At 42.5% G+C, this 25,124-nt stretch overlaps 1 protein-coding gene across 2 annotated transcripts in view; it reads right to left on the bottom strand.

Moving 5' to 3' along the window:
• abl1 (c-abl oncogene 1, non-receptor tyrosine kinase) overlaps positions 1 to 25,124 on the bottom strand; it is a 43,000-nt gene that overhangs the window by 4,502 nt on the left and 13,374 nt on the right. The window contains exons 1-6 of one of the 2 annotated variants that reach the window (XM_084114167.1): positions 21,312 to 21,864; positions 18,378 to 18,542; positions 9,879 to 10,174; positions 3,994 to 4,266; positions 2,714 to 2,798; positions 501 to 678 (exon numbers count right to left, since the gene is read on the bottom strand). In XM_084114167.1, the coding sequence (XP_083970293.1) occupies positions 501 to 678; positions 2,714 to 2,798; positions 3,994 to 4,266; positions 9,879 to 10,174; positions 18,378 to 18,542; positions 21,312 to 21,396 (1,082 nt within the window). In that variant the 5' untranslated portion in view covers positions 21,397 to 21,864. Of the gene's footprint in view, positions 1 to 500; positions 679 to 2,713; positions 2,799 to 3,993; positions 4,267 to 9,878; positions 10,175 to 18,377; positions 18,543 to 21,311; positions 21,865 to 25,124 lie in introns of those variants that run through there. The other variant, XM_084114166.1, reaches the window with a different exon arrangement.

The following is a 25,124-nucleotide window of genomic DNA, read 5'->3' as shown; positions in this document are numbered from 1 at the left end:
GTAACTAATTCGATGTTGTCCCTTTGTCCTGTATCTGATTTTTTTGTGTGCGTAGAATGTCGCAATAATTACAGTTTGAGCTCGGATGCAAACAGTGATAAAAAGGATTAGTATTAGTATAATTATATAATTATTAGTATTAGTATTCAAATCGAAATTTGGAATCGATAAGAATCGGCGGCATCGATAAGCAGAATCGAAATCGGAATCGTTAAAATTAAAACGATACCCAACCCTGTGTGTAGGCTAGTGTTGTCAAAAACACCAACTCCGGTACCAAGTCGATACTGAAATGTTACATGTTTTTGAAGCGCTGATCATTGTAGCCAATCACAGACATATCCGAGGAGCTCGTGAACACAACGGCCAATCAGAGGCGTTTATGATTCCGCTCGACAGCGCTCAAAGCCTCACATTTTACAATTTCAGTATCGACTTGGTACCGAAGTCGGCACTTTCGACATCGCTAGTGTCGGCGTCACATCTGCAGTTCTGCTCACCTGTGGATGAAGTTCTTCTTCTCCAGGTACTCCATGGCGGAGGAGATCTGCGTGGCCATGTGGAGCAGCACCACAGCGTTCACCTCCTGCCGGTTGCACTCGCGCAGGTAATCCAGCAGGTTCCCGTGCGTCATGAACTCTGTGATGATGTAGAAGGGGGGTTCCCGTGTGCAGACGCCTGACATAAGAGACGAACACAGAACATCCGCAGGACTTATTTATACAGCGCTTTTCACAACACAGAGTGTTTCAGAGCAGCTCTACAGAGATAACAGGAGAATAATGCAGTAAAGTTTGTTTCCAGAAGAAAATGGCGTCACAGTCCAGCTTAAGGAAGTTCAGTGATGGTTAATTTTTGTTGTAAAAAAGTTATTAATTTAGTTCATTTATATATATACAGCTGCTCTGGAGTAAACCGTGATGTCATCGTCCAGCTCATATAATGCTGTCAGTGCAGGAGATCAATAATATTGTTGAATATTAAATGATTAAATGAAGTGAATTAAAAGGAATCAGCCCGTGTGTTTGTGAAGGAAGCTCGTCCGGTGCATCAGACTCATGTTCGATGTATTGTCCAGCGCTCACACTCACAGACCTACAGATTACACATGAAGTCTGGCAATAATATTCTGGCTGTTTTTTTTAAATAAATTTTTTAAATCAAAGCTTAAAACACATTTTCTTAATGTTGGTTTTCAATGAATTATTTAGTCTAGTGTTCGTTATTTTATAGATCATAATCAGTTTTTGAGTGTAATGATCTGTCCAGCACTTCAACCCTGCGTTGTTCTTAAATGTGCTTTATAAATAATGAAATGAATGTGTTGGATTGGTAACAGAAATGCTGCTTTGATGACATTTCCTTCTCTAGTTTATCTCTGAAATACTCAGTTTTCCAGTCAGCACACTCGCCGCGCTCCCCCAGCTCATGCTGCGGAGACCCATGAATCAATCCTCAAATCAATCCCTTTATACTGTTATTTATTTATTTATTTCTGGCTTTTTCTTCTGATGTGTAATTGTTCCCAACATTGTTTTTAATCATTATTTACTGTTTCAGATGGACTTAAACTGGAGTCTGAGGACTAATTACTTGATTAATTATGATCACGATCACCTGAAGACCTGCTTTCTATATAGTCACTGAAGATCAGTGAAGCTGTCACACTGACGAAGGCAAAGAGCCGAAACGCTTGTTAACTTTATCTCCTGTTTACAATAAAAGATTTTTAGAGTGCAGACCTTTTTGCATTTTTGTTTCTCTGTTTCCACAGTCCTGTGGTGAGAACCAATCAAAACATCCAGTTCAGCGGCGGGCCGATCACGTGTCAAACCGTGCTTTAACGCTTTGAGTATTTTAGAAAATGTGCAATGCTCATATTCTGATTTCAGATTGTAATTGTGTCCGCTCCTGTAATGGCTCGTGACACTGATCTTGCCAGAGCTCTGAGCAGTTTCAGTAAATCGAAAACTCGGCTCGCATGGACGGAGCAAGAACACAATGTAATGTGTGAAATTCATGCTCAGTTCAGTTGAATGCTAAAGCTTGCCCTCTTTAACTTAATGCTGTTACACTAAATGTATGAGGTGAACTGCTGAAATAACCTCAACATTAAACAAGAGCGCAATGTTTATCTGTCAATCAGATGCGTGCTAAAGTATAGTTGGTTACTATAGCAGAAGTAGACTCACGTTTTGTAGTTTCATGACTGTAGTCATCCCTGATTGGTCTTAATCCCAGTGACGGGTAGGTTTAGGGGCGGGGTTAGGGAGGTCATCAGACCAATCAGGGATGACTTCCCTAATGAATATTCATGAGTCTTCCCCTACCATCCTGGGAAAAAAAATATTGCATCCCGAACCCGTGGACCCACCTCGCCAGACTATTTCAATTTTCTGAACAAGTTAATGATAGTTTTCGCTTCAAGTGTTTGCTGTGTTTACCAGTGTAAGCACTGTGGCAGTAGTAATGCAATATTTAGAAAATGTACTCTTGATACTCAAGTACTTTTAAAAACAAGTACTTTAGTACTTTTACTTAAGTAGACATCTGACTGTAGTACTTTTACTTGTACTTGAGTAAAATTTAGCAAGGGGTATCTGTACTTTTACTCAAGTAATGAAGCTGTGTACTCTGTCCGCCTCTGGTCATGTGCTTGATCAGACGTCTGCATGTGTAAACCCGTGTGTGAAGCCCCGACAGACACACTCACCTAACAGCTGCACCAGGTTTGGGTGTTTGATTTCTTTCATGACGGCAGCTTCTTTTAAAAACTCTTCCACTTCCATCGTGTCTTCCTGCACAAGAGCAAAACAACTTTATGTACAAAACTGTGTGATTTAGATGAGAATGTTCACGTTCTGATTCAGTGCCGTCCCGACCCAAGACTCTGCTCTGATGGGGCAGAGAAAAACTATGCAAAAAGCAAATAACTTTGATGACATTTTGAAACAAATTGATTTGTCAACTGGGAGAAGCTCGTCACATTAATGTCAACGTGGACCTCGAAAAAGAATGAATAAAACTACAGCAGGTCAAAGCAATTAGTGCTGTGAAACGATTAATCGCATCCAAAATAAAAGTTTGTGTTTACATAATATATGTGTGTGTGTGTATATATTTATTTTGTATATGTAAATACACACACATGCATGTGCACTACCAGTCAAAAGTTTTGGATCAGTAGAAGTATCTTATGCTCAGTAATATTGTTAAATATTATGACCATTTAAAATATCTGTTTTCTATGTGAGTATATAGTAAAGTGTAATTTATTCCTGTGATCAAAGCTGAATGTTCAGCATCATTACTCCAGTCTTCAGTGTCACATGATCCTTCACAAATCACTCTAATATGAGGATTTGATGCTCAAGAAACATTCATTATTTAGCTTTGATCACAGGAATAAATTACACTTTACTATATACTCACATAGAAAACAGATATTTTACACTGTAATAATATTTCATAATATTACTGTATTTTTGTTTGTTTTTTTAATCAAATAAACAGCCTTGGTGAGCAGAAGAGACTCTTTTAAAAACATTAAAAATCTTACTGATCCAAAACTTTTGACTGGTAGTGTATATATTTCAGAAAAACTGGTTATTTATATATAAAATATTTATATTTCTATATAATATAAACTATATATAAATATATATAGAGTATATACATGCAAATATTTCTTAAATATATACATGCATGTGTGTGTATTTATATATACAAAATAATTATACACAGCACACACACACTTTTATTTTAGATGCGATTAATCGTTTCACAGCTCTAAACGCAAACAAAGAAAAACAATGTAAAAAGCAAATAACTTTGATGACAATTTGAAACAAACTGATCTGTCACCCGGCAGAAGCTCGTCAAATCACACGTCCACGTGGACCTCAAAGAAAAGACTGAGTAAAACTACAGCAGGTGAAAGCCAGCGCGAGCCGGACGCCCGTAAGCAGAGCGAACGCAGTGTGTGTCACGGACCTTTAGTGTTTTGACGGCCACGGTGAGGCTGTACTTCTTCCAGACGCCCTCGTACACCTCTCCGTACTGTCCTCCGCCCAGCTTGTGCTTCATGGTGATGTCCGTGCGCTCCATCTCCCACTTGTCGTAGTTGGGCGACACGCCGTAGATGGTGGGCTTGTTGCGTTTGGGAGCCGGGTAATGCAGCGTGGTGATGAGGCCATCCGCCACCGTGGAGTGATGATGGACCAGCTCCGCCAGCGTGTTGAAGCGGCTCTCCGACGACACGTACAGCTGAGGACACACCACACACACCAGATGATCCATTACCAATACTGATAGAGATTATTTTATGTCCAATAACCAACATTTAATGAGGATTTAATGCTTGTTTGACATGCATGTTTTAAAAACATGCACATTAATACAAAACAACTTATAATTGTTAGATAACTTGTGCATGTTTGGCCAGATATAAACAAACATAAGTGACACAAAACATGTCAACAAAAAATGTGAACATCAAAAATAGTTCAAAAACATCAAATCGATTATCAGTCGTTCTCTAGATGCGCGTTTCTAAATATCACTCTACTTTTAACTTAAAGTCTTTGAAACACAATGGTGAAAGCTGGAGTGAGAGACATCCGTCAGAAACGCTGACACACGGCACAGGAATCCCGGAGCGTTTCCCGTGGGCATTTTTCCTGGTCAGAGAATGTAACATCCAGGAGTGATGCACCGTTTCCTTGTTTTTGTTTAAAAAAATGAGTTTTTACGAGGCCTCTTTAGTGCATTAAAGCATGTTCAATACATTTTTAATCATGTATTGGAGTAATTATTGTATTTTAGTACTTCAGATGTTTATAAATGGCTGGAAGTCCAGTGTCCTGAATGGAGTTATATCATACTGGCTGTATAATAATTCATTAAATACAGCTCTCATTACAAGTGATAAACTCTTATACAAGTTATCTGTACATTTCTGGTGGTCTTCGGTCATTATTTACCGAAATTTTTACCGAATGTTTTTGTTTTTCTTCATCGCGTCATCTTCAGGATTTGGCACTTGCTGCGTGAACACACACACACAAATAATGGACATGATTCGAAAAGGTTTAATGGTCCTGAAAACAATAGTCACACTTGTGCTCCTCGCGGTCAGAAATTAATGGGAGACGAATTTCCTCTAATTCTGTAATTTTTTTTAAGTTCACTTTTTAAAACTGTTTTCACTTCAGCCACGCCCGTGACAGGGGGGACAAATGGGTCTGTTGTCCCGGGCCCAGGGTAGGGGGGGGGCCCAGAACTGGGCCCTCATTAAATTATTGAATAATACAAAATAATAAAAAAAAATATAAGGCCTATTTGTGGAAAAAATCTGTAATATTTGAGTTACATAAAAGCTTTTTATTTGTTTTCTTCCTAATTGTCCTTGAAATAGTGGCCAAGAACTTAATTAAGTGAAAATTAAGTGGTCATTTAATTTGAAGTTCTGTACGCTCAAAATCGGTCCGCACAAGTCCAGTGCTCAGAAAAGGCAAGAAAAGAGAAGAAGAGAAGAAGAAAATAGAGGCCTGGGAGATTTTCTAAACAAATATTTTTTAAAAGACGGTGACGGTGAAGCTGGAACTAGTAAAGTCAACGTAGAGCAACGTAAGAAACAGCGCAGCCAACGTTTACGAGCCTTGTCATGAGTTTTCCTGCGTTGAAATTTTTTTGGTGGCCGCCAAAGCAAATTTTTGTCCTGCCAAAGCCTTATTTGATCGGTAAGTGATGTAGAATAGAATGACTGCGCCTGACAGGGCGATAACGAGCAGAGAGCCCCGCGCACACTCTCACGTCCTCAAACAACACATCGAGCGCGTCTATGGTCGAGCGCTGTCTTGCTCTCTCTCCCTCGCGCATATTAATCAAAGTCAATTGACACGATAGTAAAAGGTCGGAAGACCGCAGTTTCACGTGGAGCATTTGGAGATTTTTTCTCCTGAATTACCGCGTGACTTGTGCTAAAAAAACAACAACGCTGCCTTATCTTCTCTGAAAAGCGTTCCGCCCATAAACCACAATTTCAGTAAACGAAAAAACCTATCCAGTGATGAAATGTTTTCTGTGTTGACACAAATCTTGTGCGATGTCCTAAACTGCCGAGATAATCACACAATGCGTGCTGAAAAAAACACTTTACAATAATCTTCCATTTATTAAACTCTAGTTAACTACATTAGTTAACATACTATTAATAAACTGCACTTCTACGACATTGTTAATATCAATTTTAATATTCAGGCTACTAATAGCCTACATTATTGAAATCAAAAGTTGTATTTGTTAACATAGTTAATGCAAAGGAGAGGAAGAGCAAGGGAAAAGCAGAGATCTGGGCGCGGGGGGGCCATGTAAGATTATCTCGTCCCGGGCCCAGGCAAGACTGTCAGCTGGCCTGACTTCAGCAATACTCTGCCAAGCGTCTGCCAATCTGTCGCTCTAAAGCATTCAAGTCAGAAATGAATGAGACGAGTTTCCTCTAGTGGAAGCGTTTGGTACTGCAGACGAACAACATCTCACTGAACGCTCATTTTTTGAGATATCAACCTCAACTTTTGAACACAACTTGTTTAGATTTATGGTTTTGATTTTCTCACAGTTTTAGAGTAATTTTTTTTTTTGAAAATATATATTTCATATAAAATTTGAAAATAGAACATAGAAATTTGAAAACATTTTCATAACAATAAACGTAAAATTCTGTAACTTTTTTTTTAGTTCACTTTTTAAAACTCTTTTCACTTCAGCAATAATCTGCCAGGTGTCGTCTTTGAAAAGAGATTAAACTTCAGTCTGTCGCTCGAAAGTATTCAAGATTTACCACAGTTCAAGTTGGAAATGAAATTTTCAGGTCTATGCCCAAAAAGTGAATAAATGGATTGTTAATAAAGCGTAAATATAATTTAGTACCATAAAATCCCCTAAAAATACAAAGTATTAAATAAATAAAAACATTATCGAACTAAAATATAGTATATTAATTTGCAGGAAAGTGTGTGTCGAGGCTCATGCAGAGACCAGGAGCGTCAGGCATGTGAGGAATGGATTTATGGATATGTATTTCCCCACTGGAGTCTCACACGACTGGACGAGCCTCAATCACTGTGTGACTGAAGGCCTTGGACACGAGTGTTAATTGTGTCAGAGTCGTGTGTGTCAGAGTCGTGTGTTCTGCCACCTACTGTCAGACAGGGAATTTGCACTTTCATTCAGCATGTTAGAATAAGGTATCTAGAATATTATATACAATCATATTTTAAATGAATATTTACTAACATTTATCATTTTCACTCTTCTTAAAAATGGTTTAAAGGCTGAAATGTGGAGTTTATAATTTTTTATACCATGGTCTGGGTGAATACTCGATTCTGATTGGCTGCAGGGTGTCCGTTAAAAAGTGATAATGGACACCTAGGAAAGGCGTCCCGTCAATTTGCCTGATGACAGTTCTAAATGATTGCGCTGGCTCAAACTCACTGATCAACTGCTGCGGTCGGGTCGCTGTGGCCACGTTGCTTGGCAACGCCTGTATACGGGAGATATTAAATAGTGCGCTCGACTTAATAAATAAAAACCCTCACGATTTTTACTCTAAAACACATTAAAGTATTATTAATTTATGACCAACTGACCAACTCACTCACCGACTCACTCACTCACTCAATGACCAACTCACTCACTCACTGACTCACTCACTCACTCACTCACTGACTGACCAACTCGTTCACTCACTCACTGACCAACTCACTCACTCACTCATTCACTGACTGACTCACTGACTGACTCACTCACTCACTGACCAACTCACTCACCGACTCACTCACTCAATGACCAACTCACTCACTCACTCACTGACTCACTCACCCACCGACTCACTCACTGACTCACTCACTGACCAACTCGTTCACTCACTCACTGACCAACTCACTGACTCACTCACTGACTCACTCACTCATTCACTCATTCACTGACTCACTCACTCACTGACCAACTCACTCACTCACTCACTAATTCACTCATTCACTGACTGACTCACTGACCGACTCACTCACTCACTCACTGACCAACTCACTCACTCACTCACTCACCAACTCACTCACTCACTCACTCACTCACTCACTCACACACACACTGACCAACTCACTCACTCACTCACTCACTCACTCACTCACTCACTCACTCACTCTCACACTGACTGACTGACTCACTCACTCACTCACTTACTCTCACACACCCACTCACTCACACACTGACTGACTGACTGACTCACTCACTCACTGACCAACTCACTCACTCACTCACTAATTCACTCATTCACTGACTGACTCACTGACCGACTCACTCACTCACTCACTGACCAACTCACTCACTCACTCACTCACTGACCAACTCACTCACTCACTCACTCACTCACTCACTCACACACTGACCAACTCACTCACTCACTCACTCACTCACTCACTCTCACACTGACTGACTGACTCACTCACTCACTCACTTACTCTCACACACCCACTCACTCACACACTGACTGACTGACTGACTCACTCACTCACTGACCAACTCACTCACTCACTCACTGACCAACTCACTCACTCACCCACCGACTCACTCACTCACTCACTGACTCACTCACTCACTGACCAACTCGTTCACTCACTCACTGACCAACTCACTGACTCACTCACTCACTCATTCACTCATTCACTGACCAACTCACTCACTCACTCACTCATTCACTGACTGACTCACTGACTGACTCACTCACTCACTGACCAAATCACTCACTCACTGACTCACTCACCCACCGACTCACTCACTCACTCACTGACCAACTCGTTCACTCACTCACTGACCAACTCACTGACCAACTCACTGACTCACTCACTGACTCACTCACTCACTCACTCATTCACTGACTCACTCACTCACTGACCAACTCACTCACTCACTCATTCACTGACTGACTCACTGACTGACTCACTCACTCACTGACCAACTCACTCACTCATTCACTCACTCACTGACCAACTCACTCACTCACTCACTGACCGACCGACTGACTCACTCATTCACTGACTGACCAACTCACTCACTCACTCACTGACCAACTCACTCACTCACTCACTGACCAACTCACTCACTCACTCACTGACCAACTCACTCACTCACTCACTCACTCACTGACCGACCGACTGACTGACTCACTCACTCACTCACTGACCAACTCACTCACTCACTGACCGACTGACTGACTGACTGACTCACTCACTCACTGACCAACTCACTCACTCACTCACTCACTGACTCACTCACTGACTCACTCACTCACTGACTCACTCACTCACTCACTCACTCACTCACTGACCAACTCACTCACTCACTCACTGACCGACCGACTGACTCACTCATTCACTGACTGACCAACTCACTCACTCACTCACTGACCAACTCACTCACTCACTCACTGACCAACTCACTCACTCACTCACTCACTCACTGACCGACCGACTGACTGACTCACTCACTCACTCACTCACTCACTCACTCACTGACCAACTCACTCACTCACTGACCGACTGACTGACTGACTGACTCACTCACTCACTGACCAACTCACTCACTCACTCACTCACTGACTCACTCACTCACTCACTCACTGACTCACTCACTCACTGACTCACTCACTCACTCACTCACTCACTCACTCACTGACCAACTCACTCACCCACCGACTCACTGACTCACACCTTGCCGTCGGAGGCGGTGTTGATACAGAAGCGGTGATACGGTAGTGGTAGACACGCGCCTCGTAGTGCAGCGATATGGACCTCACACACACACACACACACTCTCACCTTGCCGTCGGAGGCGGTGTTGATACGGTAGTGGTAGACGCGCCCCTCGTAGCGCAGCGATATGGACCGCTGGCCGGGGCTGCTCTCGCTCTCGCGCACCAGGAAGCTGCCGTTGATGCCGCTGCTGAGCAGGTACTCAGCGGCGTTGCGCGACACGGGCCCGTGGTACCAGCTGTGCTTCTCCAGGCTGTTCACCGGCGTGATGTAGTTGCTCGGCACCCAGCCCTGCCCGTTCTTCGTCTGCGCCTCGCACCACTCGCCATTGTGATTGTATCCCAGAACCCTCAGCTTCTCTCCTGGTTAAAGACACGTCACAGTCAGTCAGTCACTCAATGCGTTCGGCCGGCTCTACCACATCACATGTCAGGGTCTATTATAGTGTTGTCAAAAGTACCGACTTCGGTACCAAGTCGATACTGAAATTGTAAAAATGTGAGGCTTTGAGCGCTGTCGAGCGGAATCATAAACACCTCTGATTGGCCGGTGTGTTCACGCTACAATGATCAGCGCTTCAAAAACATGTTGTAAATATACAGACTTAAATCACTCATGTGTGTAATTTACCGTTTTAATCAGACTCAAGGTTCATTCGGATACTGTGAAATGTATTTCCAGGACGATTAAGGACTTTTAAAGCAATATTTTTTAGTTTTCCAAAGACTACAATCAGAGATCGCACTTATCACACAATATCTTTATTTTATTTTTTTACTCAAATTACAGATATAAGCTATCCAAAATACAACTTGCCACATATAAGAATACATATTAAATGCAAAGTTTATAATGGCTATTGTTGTTCAATAAATTATATTTTATATTATAATGTTGTCGTAGTTCATATCCAGAAACCGCCTGATGGGGGTTTATCAGCGTTAACTTCGCCTGAAAAGATTATATTTGTTTTTTCGAATTTCATCTACAGTCAAACCAACATTTATTCACACTCCTTCAACATTTCTCACATTATCACAGTTTATTCACTATAGTTTAGAAAATGGTAATAAAATATGATAAATCAGTTGATATTTGACTGGTTTTGTCCGTCCTTCTGTTAGACTGTCTCACACATGAATTATGTTGAATATCTGTCAGCTGTTAAATTTAACTACACAATTAGATAATACCAGTTTAGCTCAACCAATCACCAAGCAATGCTTCATTGTGTTCAGTCTGTGTGTAAAAAGAGCATTAGCAATTAAAGAAAACACACTTCAGCAAAACATGGTCATGCCCAAATGTTTATAACTTTCACTGGTAGTCACTGTATGAAGAATATCTGGGTATAATATGTCACAGTTTACTTTATTCTGCTCTCCTCACTTACATTAATGAACTATAGTGTCCTGAACACACTAGTGAAAATATCAAAACTTATATTTGGTGTCTGAATCATTTTTGGTTTGACTGTATATTGTATTTAAATAAGTAAAGCACAAGTACCTCTTCATAATTATGGACGTTTTCAACGGTTTTCCAGGACTTTAATTTCAAGAAGTCAAATTCAAGCACTTTAAGCACTTTGTAGGAACCCTGAAAGCAATCCTTATGTGTGTGGCTGTGTGATGAACTGCTTGTGATGTTCCTAAATGAAGGTATTAGATAAAAGCATCTGCTAAATGAACAGATGTAAATGGAAAAAAAGGTGACGCTGGTTTTCACGGCCGAATGGAAAGAACTAACATGTCGTGCGAGAAAAAGGAAGAGGAGGAGGATGAAGAATGTGCAGCAAATATGTGTGTTTCCAGTCAGTCATGTGACCGAACAGAGACCGGCTTCTCAAAAATACAAACCAGAAAACACCGGAGTGTGTGAGAGCTCAAAACAGTGTGTGACCGGAGTGTGTGACCGTAGTGTGTGACCGGAGTGTGTGACCGGAGTGTGTGACCGGAGTGTGTGACCGTAGTGTGTGACCGTAGTGTGTGACCGGAGTGTGTGACCGGAGTGTGTGAGAGCTCAAAACAGTGTGTGACCGGAGTGTGTGACTGGAGTGTGTGACCGTAGTGTGTGACCGGAGTGTGTGAGAGCTCAAAACAGTGTGTGACCGGAGTGTGTGACCGTAGTGTGTGACCGTAGTGTGTGACCGGAGTGTGTGAGAGCTCAAAACAGTGTGTGACCGGAGTGTGTGACTGGAGTGTGTGACCGTAGTGTGTGACCGGAGTGTGTGAGAGCTCAAAACAGTGTGTGACCGGAGTGTGTGACCGTAGTGTGTGACCGGAGTGTGTGAGAGCTCAAAACAGTGTGTGACCGGAGTGTGTGACCGGAGTGTGTGACCGTAGTGTGTGACCGTAGTGTGTGACCGGAGTGTGTGACCGGAGTGTGTGACCGGAGTGTGTGACCGGAGTGTGTGAGAGCTCAAAACAGTGTGTGACCGGAGTGTGTGACCGTAGTGTGTGACCGGAGTGTGTGACCGTAGTGTGTGACCGGAGTGTGTGACCGTAGTGTGTGAGAGCTCAAAACAGTGTGTGACCGTAGTGTGTGACCGTAGTGTGTGAGAGCTCAAAACAGTGTGTGACCGTAGTGTGTGACCGTAGTGTGTGAAAGCTCAAAACAGTGTGTGACCGTAGTGTGTGACCGTAGTGTGTGAGAGCTCAAAACAGTGTGTGACCGTAGTGTGTGACCGTAGTGTGTGAGAGCTCAAAACAGTGTGTGACCGGAGTGTGTGACCGTAGTGTGTGAGAGCTCAAAACAGTGTGTGACCGTAGTGTGTGAGAGCTCAAAACAGTGTGTGACCGTAGTGTGTGAGAGCTCAAAACAGTGTGTGACCGTAGTGTGTGAGAGCTCAAAACAGTGTGTGACCGTAGTGTGTGACCGTAGTGTGTGAGAGCTCAAAACAGTGTGTGACCGGAGTGTGTGAGGGCTCAAAACAGTGTGTGACCGTAGTGTGTGACCGTAGTGTGTGAGAGCTGAAAACAGTGTGTGACCGGAGTGTGTGACCGTAGTGTGTGACCGTAGTGTGTGAGAGCTCAAAACAGTGTGTGACCGTAGTGTGTGACCGTAGTGTGTGAGAGCTCAAAACAGTGTGTGACCGTAGTGTGTGACCGTAGTGTGTGACCGTAGTGTGTGAGAGCTCAAAACAGTGTGTGACCGGAGTGTGTGACCGTAGTGTGTGACCGTAGTGTGTGAGAGCTCAAAACAGTGTGTGACCGGAGTGTGTGAGAGCTCAAAACAGTGTGTGACCGGAGTGTGTGAGGGCTCAAAACAGTGTGTGACCGGAGTGTGTGACCGGAGTGTGTGACCGTAGTGTGTGACCGTAGTGTGTGAGAGCTCAAAACAGTGTGTGACCGTAGTGTGTGACCGTAGTGTGTGACCGTAGTGTGTGACCGTAGTGTGTGAGAGCTCAAAACAGTGTGTGACCGGAGTGTGTGAGGGCTCAAAACAGTGTGTGACCGGAGTGTGTGACCGTAGTGTGTGACCATAGTGTGTGAGAGCTCAAAACAGTGTGTGACCGGAGTGTGTGACCGTAGTGTGTGACCGTAGTGTGTGACCGTAGTGTGTGAGAGCTCAAAACAGTGTGTGACCGTAGTGTGTGACCGTAGTGTGTGACCGGAGTGTGTGAGAGCTCAAAACAGTGTGTGACCGGAGTGTGTGACCGTAGTGTGTGACCGGAGTGTGTGAGAGCTCAAAACAGTGTGTGACCGTAGTGTGTGACCGTAGTGTGTGACCGTAGTGTGTGAGAGCTCAAAACAGTGTGTGACCGTAGTGTGTGACCGTAGTGTGTGACCATAGTGTGTGAGAGCTCAAAACAGTGTGTGACCGTAGTGTGTGACCATAGTGTGTGAGAGCTCAAAACAGTGTGTGACCGTAGTGTGTGACCGTAGTGTGTGACCGGAGTGTGTGAGAGCTCAAAACAGTGTGTGACCGTAGTGTGTGACCGTAGTGTGTGACCGTAGTGTGTGACCGTAGTGTGTGAGAGCTCAAAACAGTGTGTGACCGTAGTGTGTGACCGGAGTGTGTGAGAGCTCAAAACAGTGTGTGACCGTAGTGTGTGACCGTAGTGTGTGACCGTAGTGTGTGACCGTAGTGTGTGAGAGCTCAAAACAGTGTGTGACCGTAGTGTGTGACCGTAGTGTGTGACCGTAGTGTGTGACCATAGTGTGTGAGAGCTCAAAACAGTGTGTGACCGTAGTGTGTGACCGTAGTGTGTGACCGTAGTGTGTGACCGGAGTGTGTGACCGTAGTGTGTGACCGTAGTGTGTGAGAGCTCAAAACAGTGTGTGACCGGAGTGTGTGAGAGCTCAAAACAGTGTGTGACCGGAGTGTGTGACCGTAGTGTGTGACCGGAGTGTGTGACCGGAGTGTGTGAGAGCTCAAAACAGTGTTGTTTTGACCGTAGTGTGTGACCGGAGTGTGTGAGAGCTCAAAACAGTGTGTGACCGTAGTGTGTGACCGGAGTGTGTGACCGTAGTGTGTGACCGGAGTGTGTGACCGTAGTGTGTGACCGTAGTGTGTGAGAGCTCAAAACAGTGTGTGACCGGAGTGTGTGAGAGCTCAAAACAGTGTGAGTGTGTGAGAGCTCAAAACAGTGTGTGACCGGAGTGTGTGACCGTAGTGTGTGACCGTAGTGTGTGACCGTAGTGTGTGACCGGAGTGTGTGACCGTAGTGTGTGACCGTAGTGTGTGAGAGCTCAAAACAGTGTGTGACCGGAGTGTGTGAGAGCTCAAAACAGTGTGTGACCGGAGTGTGTGAGAGCTCAAAACAGTGTGTGACCGGAGTGTGTGACCGTAGTGTGTGACCGTAGTGTGTGACCGGAGTGTGTGACCGGAGTGTGTGACCGTAGTGTGTGACCGTAGTGTGTGACCGTAGTGTGTGACCGTAGTGTGTGACCGGAGTGTGTGAGAGCTCAAAACAGTGTTGTTTTGACCGTAGTGTGTGACCGTAGTGTGTGAGAGCTCAAAACAGTGTGTGACCGGAGTGTGTGAGAGCTCAAAACAGTGTTGTTTTGACCGTAGTATCGTAGTAAACATTATCGTATTTAATGGAAACTTATTTTTACCGTTAGTAACGTGAGGCAAAAGAATGAAGGATAAACTGAAATTCAACACAACATCTGCTCACGTATTTGACGGCTGCTATTGGACCATCGAGGCTAAACGTCATATTATGCGACTACGCATTACTTTACGGAGAGCTTACGACCTACTAGCTGCGTTCTGCCTTACGAACAAATGGTGCAACGGAATAAAGTTCAGAGTTAGTTACAAACTAGCCAGTCGTTACTAAACCTCTAGTGTGGACTTTACGTTCCAATTTAAGAAAGAACTCACGAACGGCTGGTGCGACCCGACCCAGGTGTGAACATTACTAGCTTATAAGTCTTGCTGATACATGGCATTGTTTTAATGTAATAATAATTATAAACTTTAATAGTAACACTTTACAATAAGGTTCATTAGTTAACATTAATAAATGTATTAACTAACATGAACTAACAATGATCAATACATCTGTTACAGTATTTATTAATCTTTGTTAATGTTAGTTAATAATAATGCAGCTGTTCATTGTTTGTTCACAGTGCATTAACTAATGTTAACAAATACAACCTTTGATTTTAATAACGCATTAGTAAATGTGGAAATATTAACTTAGATTAATAATGCTGAAGTAGTATTGTTCATTATTAGTTCATGTTAATGGCTCGTTTCCACTGAGCGGTACGGTACGGTACGGTACGGTACGCAATTATTTCCGTTTCCACTGTCAACAGTTGTGAATGGTACCAAAAAACCGAACCGCACCGTACCACTTTTTAGGTACCCTTCCGTTGGGGTTCCAGCACAGTGGTACGGTCCTAAAGGGCGGAGCTAGACTCACTGCAGGACGTTGATTGGTTGACAGAGAATCGTCACTTGCTCGTGCTACAAGGGGAATGACAACATAAGAAGCGCCATTTTTTAATATAGAGTTTAATATAATAATACTGTTACTGTGTCACGAAATGTAGTTTTAAGAGTTTTTCAGGCTAGAATGTAGTTGTTTAAAGCTCAAATCAGTGTTTTTTTATAAAGATTTATGAAAATTTGATCCAGGTTGTGAGATCCAGCGATGACCGGGCGCTCATGTACCCCGCCTGGAGCAGCCTTTCCTCGGCTAGTCCTTCTGGCGTTTGCCGCGGACTCTGGCGTCTCTGTAGTGGTTAAACATGAGATATAATTCGTCTTGTCTATATCTAACGGGCGATCTTTGGTCTCGTGAATCTATAATTTGTTCCCTGGCCAATCGTTTAGGGTGAGGGGAAGTTTCATAACTTTATAAGCTATTTAACTTTACCGTTGTATGGTTAGACTAGAGCGCTGACTTTGTATGTTTGACTGAATTGTTTGCTTTATTTGTATAGCTTCTTGTACCTTTTAATTATACTTATATAATGGCTAATATTGATAAAACTGAAATCTAACAAAAAGAGACTGGGTTGAGTTTTGTCATTTTAAATTTTAATACAACGAAGATGATCTGTAATGTTGTTTACTGCAACATCTGTTGTTTACTACAAATGCACATCCTGGACCATATTAAAAAGTTTAATATTTTTATATTATATTTAAACGAAAACAGGCAGGTTTGTGTTTTATATTGCGTTTTGTTATAAATAGGCAAACGTTATGTGCAGTGAATATAATCAATACGCGTTGCCTGAACCACATTTGTGTGGCTATAATGTTTAAGATTTCTTTAAATGAAAACGTAAAGAGGCAGTGTGGTGTTTTATAACATATTTAGTTTTATTGTTGCCTAAAATATACATACAGACTGAGATAACCGGAGTAGCAGAGCGAGCTGAGTGACGCAGAATAACCGGACTCGCGTCCTCGGGAGTCATTCTCCTGAGGCCGAACTTTGCGTTCTTGCTATCGAGAAACGCCTCATGTCGGCGCTTGGCTTCTTGTGACAAACACTCCGAGAAGCAAGAACAAGATCTGCTGTATGTCATCCATGTTGTTTATGTCGCTTTCTTCTTCGCACGAAAAAGACGTCGATCGCTTCTTTCCGGCAGAGGCTACACCACGCCTATCGAGTAAGGGCACTGTTGGCGGTGGAAACGCTAGCCGATCCATGGTTTACCGACCCGAACCGTACCGTACCGTACCGTACCGTACCACTCAGTGGAAACGCTAGCCGATCCATGGTTTACCGACCCGAACCGTACCGCTCAGTGGAAACGCTAGCCGATCCATGGTTTACCGACCCGTACCGTACTGTACCGTACTGTACTGTACCGCTCAGTGGAAACGCTAGCCGATCCATGGTTTACCGACCCGTACCGTACCGCTCAGTGGAAACGCTAGCCGATCCATGGTTTACCGAACCGTACCGTACTGTACTGTACCGCTCAGTGGAAACGCTAGCCGATCCATGGTTTACCGACCCGTACCGTACTGTACCGTACTGTACTGTACCGCTCAGTGGAAACGCTAGCCGATCCATGGTTTACCGACCCGTACCGTACTGTACTGTACCGCTCAGTGGAAACGAGCCATAAGGTAGTTTACTAATGTTCACTAATGAACCTTTCTGTGGTTCAGAGAACAGTGAAATTTCACTGATATTTGTCTCGACCTCTGAAGTTTGTCCTTATAATTTTATAACAAGTGTCCAGTTCCTCAAGTATGTGATTCCAGAATTGGAATTGAGTTTCGACCGTAGTTATGAACATGATTGGGTTATGAATCTTGCTGACACGTGGTGTTGTTTTTAATGTAATAATAATTATTAACTTTAATAATTAAAGGAGTCTGTAGCCGCGTTTCCATTACCCTTAAAATGCACAAACTGAAATTGCGAATTGAAAATATGCCCAATGGAAACACGTCAATTTCGCAAAAACTCCCATTCACTGCAAAAAAGTGGTTTTCAGGCCATTCGAAAAAGGAATATTTCGCAAAACTGCAATGGAAACCGTTTTTGTGCATTTACAGTCAGCTGACGTAGACGACGCGGTGTGTTTGGGCAGAAGACGAGACAGAGTTCTTTATTAAACTCATGAAAGACAAAAGAAGTAGAGGAATACTGGACTGTAAACGCCACGATCACGAGCTTGAAGCAGAACTGAGGGAGAAACCCCCAGAACTCCTCATACGAGCCGCTCTCAGTAGAAGAGGCTTTCCTTGACACTAATGCTGGATAACACACACACGGCTCCTTCCACTGATGATAATGTGCGGCGACATGATATATATAAACCATATAAACCTACCAACATCCGTCTCGATGATGTTTGGAATGAAACAAATGACGTGTTAGCCGCATTACATCGGTTAATGGAAACACCGTCATTTCACAATCGTTTTTTATCGAAATTTAGAATAAATCGCAAAAGTTTTGCACAAATCTGTAACGGAAACGCGCCTTGTGAGCAATATTTACTGCTGAACGGTGACATTCCACTGGGTTTGTCTCGACCTCTGAAGTCTTGACCTCATGAAAGGTCTGAGTGATGGAGACGCGTTCAGTGTGTGTGCAGGCTTCAGATGAGGGAATACGAGTGTGTGTCGCACCTTTGGTGATGCTGAGAGTGTTGTCGCCGCTCGCTACGAAGTCATACAGCGCCACGAACAGGTTGGGGTCGTTTTCTCCGGGTCCCGCCAGCAGATTCTCCTTGGAGTTCCAGCGAGCCGCTTCAGAGAGACCCGGAGGCTCGAAACCGGGCCGCTGGAGAGCTTCTGCAAACACATCAAAGGGCAAAGGTCAATACATGCGAGTGTAATTCCCATTACTATAACACAGAACAATCTGACCAACGTAAAGTAAATATTTACAAAAAAATTCTTAAAAGTGCAGTGTGTAATATTTAGGATGATCTGTTGACAGAAATGCAATATCATAAACACAACTATGTTTTCAGTGGTGTATAAAGACCTTACATAATGAATCGTTATGTGTTTATTACTTTACAATGAGGCATTTCATTATAATTAAAGAATCCTCATTGCTGAACTGGCTACTCTCTGCTGTCTCAGACGATGACATCACTTCCTGTCGGCCACCGTAACTTCAGTTGGGTGCAGTTCGCAACCTCACCACTAGATGCGCTAAACATCACACACTGCACCTTTAAGCACAGTTGGCAAGTTTTAATTACAATTCAGTTCAATCATCATGAGATTAATGAGACAATGCAAAAGTTTGAAATAATTTAAGATTTTTTAATGTTTCTGAAAGGCTGCATTTATTTGACCTTAAAAACTGAGATATTATTATAATGTAAATCAGCTGTTTTCTCTGTGAATATATAGTAAAGTGTAATTTATTCCTGTGATCAAAGCTGAATGTTCAGCATCATTACTCCAGTCTTCAGTGTCACATGATCCTTCAGAAATCACTCTAATATGATGATTTGATGCTCAAGAAACATTTATGATTATTATCAGTGTTAAAAAAAGTTCATATTTCTGTGAAAACCTTGATTCACTATCATTTAAAAGTTCTTTTTTTTAAAGAAGTTGATTCTTTAATCAGCAAGGACACATTAAATTGATCAAAAGTGACAGTAAAGACATTTATAATGTTACAAAAGATTCTGTTTCAAATAAATGCTGCTTTTTTCTTTTATATTGTTTTTTAACTTTATATTCATCAAAGAATCCTGAAAAATAAAATGTATGACGTTTCCACACAAATATGAAGCATCACCGACACTGAGATTTCTCAACTGTTCTCAAGTACATTTTTGTGTTTTGATGCAGGGCTGGAACTGATGTAGACACGCCGATAGCAACACACACCCCAGATGTGTTCAGCAGTAATCATCGGCCGTCACCACAGCTGTGTGGGTCACATGGGCATACGAGTCCATCTGAACATTATTCGCATCTCTTTAATCAGGCATTTCACACAATCCGAGAGAGTTTCCACATTCCAAAGGAAACATCAGGACACTCCCGTTGCTCATTACCGGAGTCTGACAGCATGATAAAGATGTCCCTTGTGTTGCACAGAACAACATGAGAGTCAACAAATAATGAGAGAATGACAAACTATTACGACAACAGTGGAGAACTTCTGATGAAGGCACTTACAGGAGTAAACCAGATGATGCAACTAATCTTTCACCGACTTTAAATGGGCTTTCTGCGGTTCCCTTCAGCGGCCCAGTCAACGTGAGCTCATGAAACTGCTCCAGATACTGATGATCATACACTGATCATACCATCACTATGATCAAACTTGCATATTTCTGAGATAAAGCATCAATATATGACATCAAACCAGACGATTCTTCAACTTTTGCCCTGATAATTGTCCGTGTCACACTCAGTTCTTCTATTTATTTCCATTTTTCCCTTTCATATATTTTAGTAAATCACCCATTAGGAAGGCCTATCATTTGAAAAGCTTAAACACTCAATAATCTTCCAGTGAAACGGGACATCGTTACACCAAAGAGATACTTTGATACTTATTCAGAGATACTTTAAAGCCTACGTTTGTGTGATATCAACTTCAGATTTGGAACAAAACTTGCTCAGACACAATGCTTTGATTTTCGAGCAACTTTAGAGTCCAAACTATTTTGTGAAATATATATTTTGTATAACACCATTATATAACAGCTAAATTAATAACTTTTTTACAACAAAACTGATCCATCACTGAACTTATTTAAGTTTATTATTTTTTTTTTTTTTTAGACTGTGACACTATTTTTCACTATTTTCTTCTGGAAACAAACTTTGTTGCATTATTCTCCTGTTATCTCTGTAGAGCTGCTCTGTGTTGTAAAGCGCTGTATAAAGGTGACTTGACTATTAAATAAATGTTTAGTTCAGTGCATGAGCTCTACAGTAAACTTCTACAGCTTTTCTACACTCTTCTTCAGTGTTCTCTATAAAAAGAGACCAACGTTAGATCAATATTTCAAAGCATTCCTGAATTACGACTATTTAAGTTCAGATCTCTATGGGGTTCACAGGTTAAAAGATGTTTTCCAACAGTTACTGGCGTTCAGTATCTCACAGACGGCTCATTATTGTTCAATCAGCCTGAGAGTTGAAATCGAACACACACACACACACACACACACACACACACTCAATAAGATCATTCAGTAAATGAGCTCAAAGATGCATTCAAAACTCTCTCTCCACACACACACACACACACACACACCAAACTGCACGGCTCAATCCAGACAGGAATCAGATTTCCCAGTGTTTTCTCCTCCCTCGTTTTTTCCTCTCTTTCTTTTCCCCGAGCCAGTGTGTCTGGCTTTGCTCTCGCTCTTCCCCTCCTCCACTTTCCAAACACACACAAGGAGAACCGAGGCCTGGGACTTTCACCAGTCCATCGACACAGATCCATCCGCATGTCCACCCCAAGCCCGAGTTCGGCCTCGGCCGCTCTGTAACTGAGATTCACACACACACACACACACACACACACACACACACACACACACACACACACACACGTTCGCCCTCACAGTCGCTTACCTTCAAAGTAACAGCTGGAGGACGAAGAAAGACCTTTCTTGGATTTACAGCCCACCAATTTTAGACAAATTTCCAACATTTTCATTTGCTTCCCAAACACGTCCAATCGAAAGATATAATCCAGTTAGTTTCTCTTTTATCCAAAGGAAAGTTCAAAAGAAAGTAGCCAAAAACATGAAAAAGTTGTGTATAAGTAGCTTAAGTCATGTACAGCGTGAAGATGGAGTCAAACACGGCTCTTCTTCATCTTAAACCCACTTCACCGCGTTCTTCTAGCGAGTTTCCAAAGTAAGAGGCTCCATTTTTTCCCCCGCTCTTCCCGTTCTTCTCGTTTTCTCTGTCCGGTGAGGAACTAGCCATCCACACGGATATATCTCCCACAACCACCACACGAGTGTAGGAGTTAAATCAAGCACTTTGACGATAGTGTTGTCTTTTTCATGGTGTGTGTCGTCTTGAGAGACGATCCAGAGGAAAAGCAAGAACTGATCCCTGCCAACAAAGAGGCCCTTTCAGGATCGGGGCCGATGACATCACTGCCGATGACATCACTGGCCCCGCCCCCGACCGAAGCCTGCAGCATTATCTGCAGTGAGAGAGTGTAACTGGAATCTGCCTTTGTCTTTCCGCTCCACAGGCCCGTCCTACACACAGTGCTCCGGCTTAAAGCAGAGGCACGGGGTCAGCAGTCTCCACAGAGAGTCTCAATAGCACTTACAGATATGTGTTATGTGTGATATGTATATATTAATAATCGAAACATTGAGAAAATCTCCTTTAAAGTTGTGCATTTATGTTGGCGATTGTGCTGCATTCACTCACAGAAATACATGTTTTATATATTTACGGTAGGATCTTTACTCAATATCTTCATGGAACATGATCTTTACTCAATATCCTCATGATTTCTGGCATGGAGTGTTCAGGAGTGTGTCCGCTCGCTCGCTGCTGACGACACCCAATCAGCTGTGCTATGAGGATCATGATGCGATCGCTAAATGAGTCAGACCGATCTACAGTTTCATGACAGAACTAGGGCTGTCACTTTCGTGAAAAAATCCTGTTCGATCTTTGAGACACAAGTGTTTGTAAAATCGATTTTCCATGTCTAAAGACGTTTCCATTTTAAACGCCAAATATGGGCAAATCCACGGACAACTAACAGGCATTAGGACGAACGTAAAGAGGGCGCTTGAGACGCGCACAAGTCAGCGAATATTCCTGATGATTTATTGGCGTGAAGTAATATGCTGCGGGCGTGTCGAGGCGAGCCGGACGCGCTCCGAGAGAAGACGCTGAAATCCATTCCCTATTTTCGTTTTCGAAACTTGTGTTGGTTGATCCGATCGATTGTGCAATCGGTTTTCGAACGTAAAGTGGCAGCCCTAGAACTAGGTAATTTATTAACCAATGATCCGCTATAGAGATTTCCTATCTAATTAACCTGCATAAAGCCAAACATTTTATCGTCTGTCTTACGCACAATTTATTCCAGGGCTGCAACTAACGTTTATTTGCAGAACTGATTCATCTGTTGATCATTTCTTCGAGTAAATGGATAAAAGAGACAAATTTTAAAGCCCTCCTGAAATCAAAATGTAAGTTTTTTAGCTTTTAGTATGAATATGTTCGCCTTAAGGTTATGAATAATCTGCTGTGCTCCAAAACAATGACAGAATGTGCATTTTAGAGATCTAAGCGTTCAAAACCTACAGTCTCTCAATGGATCCGGGATTTTTATGACATCACCGCGTCTCATCACATCTTCTGTCCAATCACATGCTCTCTAGAATCTGAAGCCCCGCCCCCTCTGCTGGCCGAAGCGAGGAACATGTGTTGGAGTGTGTGTTCGGCTGCTCAAACGCTCGTGTTTTACTCGTTCTCCAACTCTACGCTGGTCAAGAATGAAATGGCTAGAGTTTATTCACATCTCTACTCGTGACTCCAGCGCATCATCAGCGCTCGGAGGGGTCTGAGGGGTAAACTAAACGCTATTGGCTATTTAAAAAGGGGGAGGAGCCATTCAATATGTCCCGTCTTAGTTTCCTGTTCCAGTGGAAATTGCGTCAACCCATCATACATACATTGTTTGTTCTTTTTTAATGACTGAGTGTTTACTGGTCTTTAATAATGCTTGAAATGTATATCAGTTCGGCTAGTTGTTCTTCTATGGTGTTTTTAAACCACAGGCAAACGCTCCTTGTGTGAGTGTTCTTTAGCCTGATGATTTCTGACCATGATATTCAGACACAATTAAATGTTTTGCAATAAGACTAAATGTGAATGATATCCATCTTTGTTTGTTTTTTTTCCTTATTGGAATCGATAAGCAGAATCGAAATCGTTAACATTCAATCGCTACCCGACCCTAGTCAGCACCTCTGAAGAGTTTCTCTTCCACAAGTCCTTCTTGCATGAGCACTGGAGCGACGTGTACAAGTGGATAATGAGAACGAGATCAGGCACGGACCCATCGGCCCGCAGGACACTGGCAATGTGTGGAAAAGGGTTTCAGCATTTCTCTGGGAACCCGGGCTGATCTGCAGTTTATATATCAAATCATCTCTGAGGTTTCCAGTCATGAGAACGAGAGAAGGGCTGGAAATATGACGAGGATATGATGGTGTCTGTGTAGTCCAGCCAGAAAGAGCCAGACCCAGTGGAGATCTGATGCTCATTAACACGACCACTCGCTTCAGTTCAGCCGGAAGCAGAACCTGTACCCGAGAACTGACCCATTCAAGAGCCCCTTCACACACGAGTGCTTCTCACGAGCTTTCCTCCATTCTGTCACTGATGGAGTTTTAAGCCACCGTCACCTTTCGTCTGGCTCAGTTGAGGACATTTAATATTCATCAATATTATTGCTCTCCTGCACTGACTCCATTATATGAGAACTGACTTAAGCTGGACTGTGACGCTATTTACTTCTGGAAACAAACTCTGTTGCGGTATATGCGCTGTGTGAACGCAGAATGAAGATTAGCGGTGTTTTGCAGGTACGAGGTCAGAGCGCGCTGACGTAAGAAGGGGTTTGGGCCAATCAGAAGCCGTTGAAAGAGCAACAGATTCGAGCCAATCACAGAATTTAAGACGCTCGTTACTGTTTACAAATGTCTTCAAATTGGAGCGATAGCGAAACTAAAGCGCTTTTCCTCGTCCGGGCGGATAAAGAGATTTGTCAACAATTTAGCGGAACAGTTAGCGATACTGTCGCGCATGATAAATGAACTAGCCTTCTTCAGGAACAAGGCATACTCTCCGGTTAATGACATCATAACAGAGTCTACCGGTATTTCTGGTGTGTGAGTGGTCTGTTCCCGGTAAAAGCCAGAGCGCTGTTGCTTGTGTGAATTTACCGGTTAAGTCGTTCTGGCAATTTTACGGTAATTTACCACGATTGCTGTGTGAAAGGGACTATTGTCACGTTAAAATTTAAGGTCATCTCTGAAATGGTGCAACAAATGTCTTTGCGGATGGAAAAACACGTGATTATTAAACTTCAAAGTCTATGATATAATTAAATGAATAACAGACTCGCAGACTCTCGGTTGCATATTTTTATCTTCCTCATCTTTTTGAATGAAAAACCAGCAATAGTAAAGCATAGACATTTCAAAATAAGAGTCCTAGGCTGGTTTATAATTAAAAGTCCTGCATTATGCATAAAGCTTTTTTTCCTGGGGTTATTATTTGTATTATTATCTTGCATTTAATTCAAGGTAAACTCTTGTAGCTTTTGTCTTGGCCAAAAACAGGAGAAGTAAGAAAAGTCTTATTTTCTTATAAGATTATAAGAGACATTTTTTTTAA

This window comes from Abramis brama, assembly GCF_963993115.1.
Source record: "Abramis brama genome assembly, chromosome: 5".
Lineage (NCBI taxonomy): Eukaryota > Metazoa > Chordata > Actinopteri > Cypriniformes > Leuciscidae > Abramis > Abramis brama.
This window is presented reverse-complemented; position numbering and strand designations above follow the sequence as displayed.